The following is a 10763-nucleotide window of genomic DNA, read 5'->3' on the forward strand; positions in this document are numbered from 1 at the left end:
TTTGATCCCCTTTTACCCTCATCTACCAGCCCCCTTACCCTCTGGTAACCACTAAACTATTGCCTGCGTCTATGAATTTTTGTTTCTTTATTTGTTTGTCTTGTTCCTCTATTACTTTTTTTTAGTATATATATTATATTCTTATCAAGAAATTTACTTGCAGCTTGTTTATAGGTGGTTTGTTTAATTCTTCAAACGTTTGCTGAGCATCTCATGTACCAGATAGTGTGCTATGTACGGTTGAAATTAAAGGAAAATTTGTCCTTTGGCATTTTTTTGGAAATTTTTTGGGAAATTTTGGGAAATTTTTTTACTACCAAAGGCTTTGTTTTTAAAACTTAAATTTTGTATTAGTTGTAGGATTTTATGGAAGATACTGAATTCACCCATCCAAACTTAATGATAACATTTGTTTGTCTTTATCATTTAAGGGTGATATGCAGTTCTCCCCCCATCACCAGAAAAAAGTTTAAGTTTCACAGTTTTGATTAAGAATTTGGAATTTTAAAACTAAAAATTTATGCCCTTTCCAGGAAAATTATATGATTTATCAGGATGAGAAGGCTGTTTTTCAAAAAAGAATAAATTTCTCCATATTTCATCATACTTATTTTCACAGGCATGATTTAAATCCCAGAAAAAAAAACCTTCATTGCAGAGTCCAGCATCTCCAAAGAATGCTCAGTCTGTCTCTTTAATAATTCTGGAACTGTGCGCTGAGAAGCACCATATTCTTCCTAGGCTGCAGTTGTGAAATTATCTCCATCATCAAGTTCTACCGAAGGTCTTAACCAAGGAAACTCCAAGCAGATAGTCTCATGCTCCAGCCATGTTGCTTTCTCTTTGAAATTTTAAAACTAAGAACTTATGCCCTTTACTCCTATGCATTTTGTCACCACTTAACCAAGTGCTCCTCTCCTTAGCTTTCACATTGATGTTTTTTAAATAATATTTTTATTTTTCAATTACAGTTAACATGCAATATTGTATTAGTTTCAGGTGTACAACATAGTGATTAGACATTTGTATAACTTACGAAGTGATCACCCCGATAAACCTAGCACCCATGTGACCTGTACATAGTTATTACATTATTATTGACTATATTCCTTATGCTATACCTTACATCCCCATGAATATTTTGTAACTACCGATTTGTACTTCTTAATCGCTTTCCCTTTTTCACTCATCCCCCAAGCTCCCCTCCCATCTGGCAACTATCAGTTTGTTCTCTGTATCTATGAGTTTGTTTCTGTTTTATTTTGTTCTTTTTTTTTAGATTTTATTGGGAAATTGGGGGAGGAAACAGTGTTCGGGAATCAGGGAAGGGGAACACACAAGTTGCTGTCCTTTTGTTCTTCAGTCTAGTTGTGGAGGACGTTGCTTCACTGGCCCATGTTCGAATTATCATTGTGCTCTTCCCGGCTGAGGCATATCAGTCGCCAGCCATTGGACGGCCGCTCATGGGGGCTCTTGGCAGTTCATGCTGGCTGCAGCCACTCACGCTTGGCTGCCAGCCACTCATGTAGTTTATGGCAGCCCACTGCAGTCTCACTGCAGCTTATGCCATCCCCGGAGACTCACGGCAGCCCAGCTCCAAGTCGAGCTGTTGTTCACCATCTTAGCTGTAGAGGGCACAGTGTCACTGGTCCTCATGTGGGATCCGAACCAGGGCCCTGCTGCTCAGAGCTGGTGCTCCCAAGCCAACTCTTAACCAGCGCGCCACTTGGTCGGCCCAATTTTATTTTGTTCTTTATGTTCCACGTGTAAGTGAAATCATGGCATTTGTCTTTCTTTGTCTGACTTATTCCACCCAACACAATACCCTCAAGGTCCGTCCATGTTGTAGCAGATTTCATTATTTTTTGCGGCTGAGTAATATTTCATTGTACATATGTACCACATCTTCTTTATCAGTTGATCCATTGATGGACAACCAGGTTGCCTTCATATCTTGGCTATTGTAAATAATGCTGCAATGAATATATGGATGCACGTCCCTTCGAAGTAGTGTTTTGGATTTCTTCGGATAAATACCCAGAAGTGGGATTGCGGATCCTTCTTTGTCTCTTGTTATAGCCTTTGTTTTAAAGTCTATTTAGTCTGGTATAAGTGTTGCTATCCCAGCTTTCTTTTTTGTTTCCATTTTCATGAAATATATTTTTCCATCCCTTTACTTTCAGTCTGTGTGTCTTCGATATGAAGTGAGTCTCTGGTCGGCAGCATATGCAAGGGTCTTGTTTTTTATCCATCCAGCCACCTGGTATCTTTTGACTGGAGCATTTAATCCATTTACATTTAAAGTAATTGTTGTTAGATATGTAGTTTTTGCCATTTTATTGTTCATATGTTTTTCTTCTTCTTCTTAAAGAAGCCTCTTTAACATTTATTACAGTATTGGTTTGGTGATGATGAACTCCTTTAGCTTTTTCTTGTCTGGGAAACTCTTTATCTATCCTTCGATTCTATATGAATGATAGATAGCCTTGATGGGTAGAGTAATCTTGGTTGTAGTTCCTTACTTTTCATCACTTTGAATATTTCATGCCTATCCCTTCTGGCTTGTAAAGTTTCTGTTGAGAAATCACCTGACAGCCTTATGGGGGCTCCCTTGTAGGTACTAACTGCTTTTCTCTTGCTGCTTTTAAGATTCTCTCTTTGTCTTTAACCTTTGGTATTTTAATTATGATGTGTCATGGGGTGGGCCTGTTTGGGTTCATCTTGTTTGGGACTCTCTGTGCATTCTGGGCTTGTACTGTGTTTCCCCAAAAATAAGACCTAGCTGGAAAATAAACCCCTAGCATGATTTTTTAGAACGCTCGTAATATAAGCTGTACCCCAAACAGAAGCCCCAGTTAAGATCGTCAGCCAGACATGACTGTTTGAATAAATGTAGATTTTTGTACATGAATAAATGAATAAATGTAGATTGTTGGAGCAAAAATTAATATAAGACCCAGTCTTATTTTCGGGGAAACACAGTATGTCTATTTCCTTCACCAGGTTAGGAAGGTTTTCAATCATTATTTCCTCAAACAGATTTTCGGTTCCTTGCTCGCTCTCCTCTTTTTTGGTATCCCTATGATGCTAATGGTGGAGTGCTTCATGTTTCCCCAGAAGCCCCTTAAATTATTCTCATTTTTTTGGATACTTTTTTCTTTTTGTTCTAATTGGGTGTTTTCTGCTAGCCTACCTTCTAAATCACTGATTCAACCCTCTGCTTCATCTAATCTGTTGACTTCCTCTGATGTATTCTTCATTTCATTTATTGTATTCTTCATTTCTGATTGATCCTTTTTTATTTTTTTCTGTCTCCATTTTTATGTTTCCTATCTCTTTGTTGAAGTTTTTGCTGAGATCATTGAGCATCCTTATAACCAGTGTTTTGCTCTCTGCATCGGGTAGATTGCTTGTCTCTGTTTTTTTTGTTGTTGTTGTTCATTTTCTGGAGCTTTGCTCTTTTCTGTTCTTTAATTTGGGACGTTTCTTTGTTTCCCCTTTTGGCTGCCTCCCTGTGTTTGTTTCTATGTATTAGGTAGAGCTGCTATGTCTCCCAGTATTAGTAGAGTGGCCTTATATATCGGGTTGTCAGAAAATTCATGACGTCTTTTTTCTATGTTTTTCGTTGCAAAAATGTGTCATGACTTTTCCGACAACCCAATAGTAGGTGTCCTGTGGGGCCCATCGTGCAGTTTCCCTGGTCACCTGAGTTGGGTGCTCCAGGTGTGTCCCTGGGGATTGTGTTTTCCCTCCTGTTGTAGTCAAGTCTTGGTTGCTGTTTACACATCAGTGGGAGGGATTGACCCTCAGACTGATTGGTTGTAAAGACTGACTGTGACTGCAGTGAGGGAGCTGCCATGCAGGCTAACTCTACAGGGCAAGATTTCTTTAGCAGGTCTCTGGTGTCTGCCCAGACTTCCCTTTGGATGTGTCTTCCATGGAGGCAGCTGGGTGGTGCTCCAGCTGGGTCCGAAGCCAGCCACTGGGCATGCCAGCTTCGGAAGCCTCCTGGGATGGGCCCCGGCACAGGCCAAGTTCAGCTGCAGCCTGTGCCCTGCCAGGGGCCAGCTGGCATGAGCCGCAAAGCAATCTGCAGATGGCCACTGCCCGCACTGGGCTTGGAGGTGCCTAGGAGGGGCTAGCTGTAAACAAAGTCCTCTTCCACTACTACCAGGCTTTGGGCCGCTTAGCAAGATTTATGGGGCACACTGAGGCCAGATGCTGCTTGTTTGGGGTTTGTGAACCTTTGAGAGATTTTAGGAAAGTCTGCAGCATAAGCCAAGACAAGGTATTTGTATGCAGAAGCTCCTGGAAGTGGCTTCAGTGGGCCTGAAAGTTGTATGGGGTGGAGGTCTCAGGGAATCACTAGGGAAGGGCAAACTGTGTTAGCTAAGCTGATAGATACTCATATATGGCGCTCATCTAAGTCAGCATGGTGGGAGGTGGGAGAGCTCAACAAAGGAACAATGCCTTCTACCAGCACTTTTGTCTGGGAGAAAGCTGCCCCTCCAACCCTCACCCTGCAGCCAGACAATTCAGTTCCTCCCCGTATGTCCCTGGCACCTTTCAAGCAGCTGCCCCAGCACTGGAGTTGAGAGCAAGTGAGTCCATCAGATAGTAAGTTTGTACATGGGCCTTTTAAGAGGAACGCCTGGGACTCTAGCTGCCCTGCATCTCACTCAGCCACAGTCTCTGCTGGTTTTCAAAGTAGTTGTGGGGACTTCTTCCTTCACTGGAACCCTAGTCTGGGGAGCCTAGTGTGGGGCTGGGACCCTCACTCCTCCAAGGGGGACCTCCACAGCCAAGATCGCCCTCCAAATTTTTAACTGCCACACATGGGTGTGGGACCAGCCCATTCTGCATCTCTGCCCCCTCTTATCAGTCTCCATGTGGCTTCTCAGTGGTGGTTATTTTTCAGTTTAGTTGTAATTTTGATGTGATTGTGAGAGGAGGCAAGCACAGGGTTACCTACTCTGCCATCTTGACTGGAAATTCTCATGTAACTATTAAAGTGTTGTATCACAATAGGTATTCTTACATATTATCACAAGGGATGGTCAACGCTTGTCTTTTTCCCCCCCTCTTTTATCAAATTGAGGGGTTATGTGTAAGACATACAGGTTACTTCTTTGCTCATTGCCATCTACTTAATATCTCTTTCTTTCTTTTAGGTTATTTGACGTGTGCACAGTGTCACGAACAGACAGAGAAACCAAACTAACATTAGTGTTTGAACATGTTGATCAAGACTTGACCACTTATTTGGATAAAGTTCCAGAGCCTGGAGTGCCCACGGAAACCATAAAGGTACTAGGAATCATCTTTCTATCTGGTCAAGCAGTCACACTATTATAGTCTATTAAGCAATGGTATTCTTTCCCTATGAAAATTGCCAGAGTTAAAGCTTTTTTAACGCAATATGTATAGATATATCTAATATAACTAAGCGGGATGTTTACGGAATAAGATATATTCTAGTTCATTAATTTTAGGACTCAGTGGAAAAATCCTTTAGTTCTAATACATTTATTGAAAAATATTTATTTGTACATTATCTAGCTCTAATCTTGTAAAGTATAGTGTGGTAAATATAGCTCAGTCTTTTCTGATGGTTCATGGACTCAGAGAGATATCATTTGAAACATTATTCATGAGCACATTGAATATTATAATTATATACTGGCTGCAGGACATATCTTTGCTATATAAATCTGAAATACTGGTTATTAGGCCCTTTCTCCATATTTTCTCATTCATAAAACATTTATGGAAGCCTCAATGCCAGGTACCATCCCAAATTCTTGGAATTCAAAGATGACTTAAGACTCCTTAGAGGTCAGCAAGCTAGATACAGTGTACTGCCTAGGAGTTCTTTCTTCTTTTTTAAGTCTAATGGAAAAAGCTACTTATAAAGTTTTGTTGGTCTTAATTCCATTCTGGTTAATTGAACTTCCCAGTAGATCTTTTAGATCTATGCACATCATGTGCAGGTCTTCATGAAGACCCTTTTGGTTTTGTGAATTTGGTGACTTAATTAAACAAACTCCTTACCTTATCATTCATTGTTTAGAAATGAGTTACAGAATTCATCTGTTGCCAGATGGAAGTGGGTTGGGGGCGGGTGAAAAAGGTAAAGGGGTTAAAAAATACAAATTGATATTTACAAAATAGTCAGGGATATAAAGTACACCATTGGGAATATACTCAAGAATATTGTAATAACTGTGTATGGTGCCAGGTGGGTACTAGACTTATTAGGGAATCACTCTGTAAATCATATAAATGTTTAACCACTGTGCTGTACACCTCAAATTAATATAAAATAATATTGAATGTCAACTGTAACTGAAAAGTTAAAAAAAGTTTAAAGAATTCAGCATCATTTTAGATAGGCGTGAATAACTGAAAATAGTTTATCTTCTGAACACAGTAAGAATTGTCTTTTAGTGATAGTGGATAGGTGGTATTTCCAGATACTGACACATTTAGAACTTGACATATTGAATGGTTTATTCCTTTGGTTTTAGACTAATATAGAATTTATTTTCTCCCATCCGCCTTTCTTTAAAAACAAAACAAAACAAAACAAAAATGGTACTCAGTAATGGTCTCATTTCTTCCTGTGCAGTTTCAAGGACATTAAATCCCTTTAAATATAGGTATTCCTAATTATCTGCTGTATGGTTCACCACTTTTCCTCTCAAATTCTGTTTCAGTCATGTGGCTTCAATTCTCTCCTTTATGAGTTTGTGCAAAATCCCATCCATGTTCAGCATGCAGGGGGCATAGCCCCTTTTCATGAACCCTTATTTTCTGGCCAAATTGTACTAATCCCCATTCTCACAGTGTGGCTCATAATTTCCTACCTATGTGGCTCTCCTTCTCGTTGCCATTTCTTTGCTTTCTCCACCCATAACCGTCTGCTTAAAATTTACAAGGCCCCCCCCAGATATCATTTGATCAACTTTTACAGCTGGATGTAATCTCATTTGTCTTAAAGCACTTGTTCTACGTATCGCTCCCTTTTTATCTTCATTTTTAATTTTTAAAAACTTTCTGAACTATGCTAATCTACTTTTCTTCTTTATTAAATAGAAGGGGTTTTTTGTTTTGTTTTGTTATGTTTTTTTGGTGATTCGAGCATTTGTGACCCTGTAAGGTCATTATTGAAAACATGAATGATGATTTAAAAGCACTAGAATACCATCCAGTGGACAGTTTTAAGCTGACTACATAATTGATACAAATTTATTTTTAATAAACACTTGTTTCTGTGATTGATTTTTTTTTTTTAAGAATTGGTATACAGGATAAACATCTGCTAGGTAAAAGGTTGCGAGCTAGTTGAGGTTCTGGTTAATTGAAGCACACAACCAGAGAATAGAAATATTTCATTATTGTATAGACTCATTTGTGAGAAGTCTCAATAACTATATCAAGAGAATATTGTTATTGGGAACAACCCATGGGGAACATAGACTGGATTCTTTATATATAATGCTTTGTTGTAATAAGAGTTTTCCTGCATATACTTGTACCAATATTAATTGAACATGTACAGAGAGAGTTCTGTGCTAGACACTTTGGGGACACAAAACTAAATTAGTCATGAACATAGGTTCAAGGACCTTGGAGTATCAGGGAAGAGGTAAAGGGCCCACAGAAGCATGTGGTACACATTATCTGTGGCTAAATAGTTTAGGGTTCTTTTCAAGTGAAAAACAAACAAACAAACAAAAAAACCCCGTTTGTCAAGAGGCACAATCTGTAGCTGATTTTTTGCTTTATGATACCAAAATATATTCTAAAATGTTCTGAAGAATCATAAATATTAATTACATTGTCTAATATGTATCAGAACATGCCATGTTGCAAAATAATTATAAATATGTAAAATATTTTAACATGAAATATATGTAAATTAGAAAATCAAGGAAAGACCCCCAATAAGACCGTGTAGGCTAAGGGAATTTTCCTCAACCACCTGTCTCCCACTGTGTTTACTGTGCATTATTTTCCAGTTAGCCCACTTAAATTCTAGATATCCTAGTGCACATTCAGGACATAAATTGCACTAGGAGAGCAGAGGTTGGATAAAACTGGGATGTACCATGGTCTCTGACCAGATACTACAGGAGTAAAATTTCTGTGTTCAATACCATTTTCATCAAGCCGCTTGTTTTCTAATAACCTTATGATGGGCTTATTTTCCCAATTTACATATATCAATTTGTCAAATGCATTTAAATACCATTTGTTTGAGGTTTTGTTTGTTTCTTTCTTTAGGGCAGAAAACCTCCCCTGAATCCCTAAGTATTTCTGAAGGTTGTTAGTTGGGCAAACTCATGGGGAAATTTTGTCATTATTGCATAGTGCTCATGTCAGACTTGATAAAGTGAGTTAAGGGGATAGTCCTGAATTGAAAATTGTCATTGAGAAGTTCATGAGAATAAAATAAAATCATAGGTGGTTCTTTCCAACATTTTAAAATATAACAGTCTAAAAAAACAGATAAACACATATATACATCTTATACCTCATCATGAGATGTTCATCACATTCTTTAATCTCTTTTCTTGATGCCCTAAGGTATATCCTTTCACGTTGATGGTGACATTTCCATAAAGAAATCTATTGCCTGCTATACTGTGAAATCAACAAGTATCAAATTTTGCCTCATAGGCTTATCTTGCAATATCTAGCTTTCTTTTTTCTAACTCAGAAGTTATGTTTTGATCTACTTAATTATAGAGACATTCAGTGCTGTCTTTATTTAATTTTTATTGATTGTTTGAAATTTGATACTGCCATCTTGGACTTCCAAGCTAAAACCTATGAGGCAGTAATTGACACCTTAATGATTGTCTTATTTTTTTCTTTTAGGGTTCATGATAAATTTTGAGTTTGTGCTTATATAGTACCTTCTATTTATGGGGGCTTTATGAGAAAAAAACAGGGCTTTCAGATTGTTACTTTTTGTCTCTCATGACTTTATCTGCTATCCTCAAGAAGAACATTCCCTCACCTTCTTCCTTAGTCATTTGTAACCCAGAAAACAAACTATATGGCAGGATATATATGGGGGAGATACCTGTGTACAATCTTATGCTTTCCATGCTTTCAAAATGTAATGCCCTCTTTTACTGAACTATCATTTGGTACTTAGGCCTCCCTTTATATAGTATATTATATGTCCCAGTAAATGACCTGGCCTCTCAATTATCTTATAAACGCTTTGAGAACCTAGTATCATTCTTTGGACATTCTGTGAATGTCACATGTTTGATGCAATCGGCAGTTATAATTTCACAAGTGGAAATTCGAAGGCACTGAAAGATCACACAAAAAAGAAGATGAGCTGCCTCTCCAAAATAGGATAGGGTTCTTTTAGCTCAAGACCATATGGCCTCTTTGGATGACTCAATCTTGGACTAAAAATTCTATTTTATTTTTGTATCTCTATGACAAATGAATTCTATAGGGCTTGAGCAGGCCAAAAAAGCTCAAGGTTTGTGTGTCTGTGTGGGTCATTTTCTCTGCGAATTACATTTCATTTTATCTTCAGTTGAATGTTTCCTAGAGATTTCTGTTGGTTGTAATAGTTTCAGTAGGCGATAAAGCATACTATTAGGTTTATTTTACAAAACCCAGACTTCAGAGACTGACATACACTCTTAATAGCACCTGTTTTCTGCCTCTGGGAAATATCTGTTTCCATGAATAATATCTGCTTGCGGTAAACAGTGGCTCTGGTGTCAGTATGGGATGCCCGAGGCTGATTCATCTTTCTAGAGCTGACATAATGCTAAGTGACTGACTGGCTGGTCCCCTGTACTGCAGATGAGGAAAGTCTCCCAGAGCCTTCTCTCTTCTCATCCCTAAAGGAATCAAGCCGTGGCCCCTCTCAGCTTCTGGTGGTCTCCACTTTGCCTGAATTATGAGCAGGTGATTTGTCTCATCTTTGCAGGACACAGAGCAAATTAACATGAAAATATCGCTTCTCTGAAAACAAGGCAGGCTTGAATGGCCTGTCACTGCTGGTCATTAGCCATCTGCCACCAACACTCATACTCTGTTTATCACATTTGAAATTCAGAGCAGATGTTGCATAATAAGGTGATCTTAAAAACAAGGCAAGAAATTCAAAGAACAAATACTCCACGTTAATGATACGGATCCCAGAAGGAATTTTTTTTTTCCAATCTAATATCATGGCTGGACTAATTGAAGAGACCATGTTTTTTAAAGCACGTGCGCGCGCACGCGCACACACACACACACACACACACACACACCTTTTCTGATATTTAATGCACACTGCTTTTCATAGTAACATGAAATAATTTTGAAAGAACGTGCTTACTCGTATGCGAAAGATGCCTGAGGAGGACTGTTTAATAAAATTAATTTTAATAAGCAAAGTGAAATGTTATGATAACAGTAGGTCTGGTCCAAAGGATCTCATAGGTCAGTCATGCCAGTGTTGATTTTTACTCTCAGATGGGCCTCAGCTGATAGCAACTTGACTTCAAATAGTTCACTCCTATAGTACAGTTGGTCTCGTAGGGCTTGTAACTGGCCAGTGTCGTTTCCCAGACAGTTTATTTTTTCTTGGTACTCAAGGTCCTATGTTCCCCACACCCTTACCCTTCACTGCCTCCTCCCCCACTATCTTCATCACTGCCTCTCTCTCTCTGTTTCTCTCTCTCTGTTTCTCTCTCTCTCTCTCTCTCTCTCTCTCTCTCTCTCTCTCTCTCTCTCTC

At 38.7% G+C, this 10763-nt stretch overlaps 2 protein-coding genes across 3 annotated transcripts in view; one reads left to right on the top strand and one right to left on the bottom strand.

The window, feature by feature from the left end:
• Positions 1-10763, bottom strand: part of LOC109373594 (uncharacterized) — a 138191-nt gene that overhangs the window by 117411 nt on the left and 10017 nt on the right. The gene's annotated exons all lie outside the window — the stretch shown is intronic.
• CDK6 (cyclin dependent kinase 6) overlaps positions 1-10763 on the top strand; it is a 128401-nt gene that overhangs the window by 62716 nt on the left and 54922 nt on the right. For both annotated transcript variants that reach the window (XM_019627598.1, XM_019627597.1), the window contains exon 2: positions 5172-5307. In XM_019627598.1, the coding sequence (XP_019483143.1) occupies positions 5172-5307 (136 nt within the window). The remainder of the gene's footprint in view (positions 1-5171; positions 5308-10763) is intronic.

Source organism: Hipposideros armiger, unplaced genomic scaffold (genome assembly GCF_001890085.2).
Source record: "Hipposideros armiger isolate ML-2016 unplaced genomic scaffold, ASM189008v1 scaffold_737, whole genome shotgun sequence".
Taxonomy (NCBI): domain Eukaryota; kingdom Metazoa; phylum Chordata; class Mammalia; order Chiroptera; family Hipposideridae; genus Hipposideros; species Hipposideros armiger.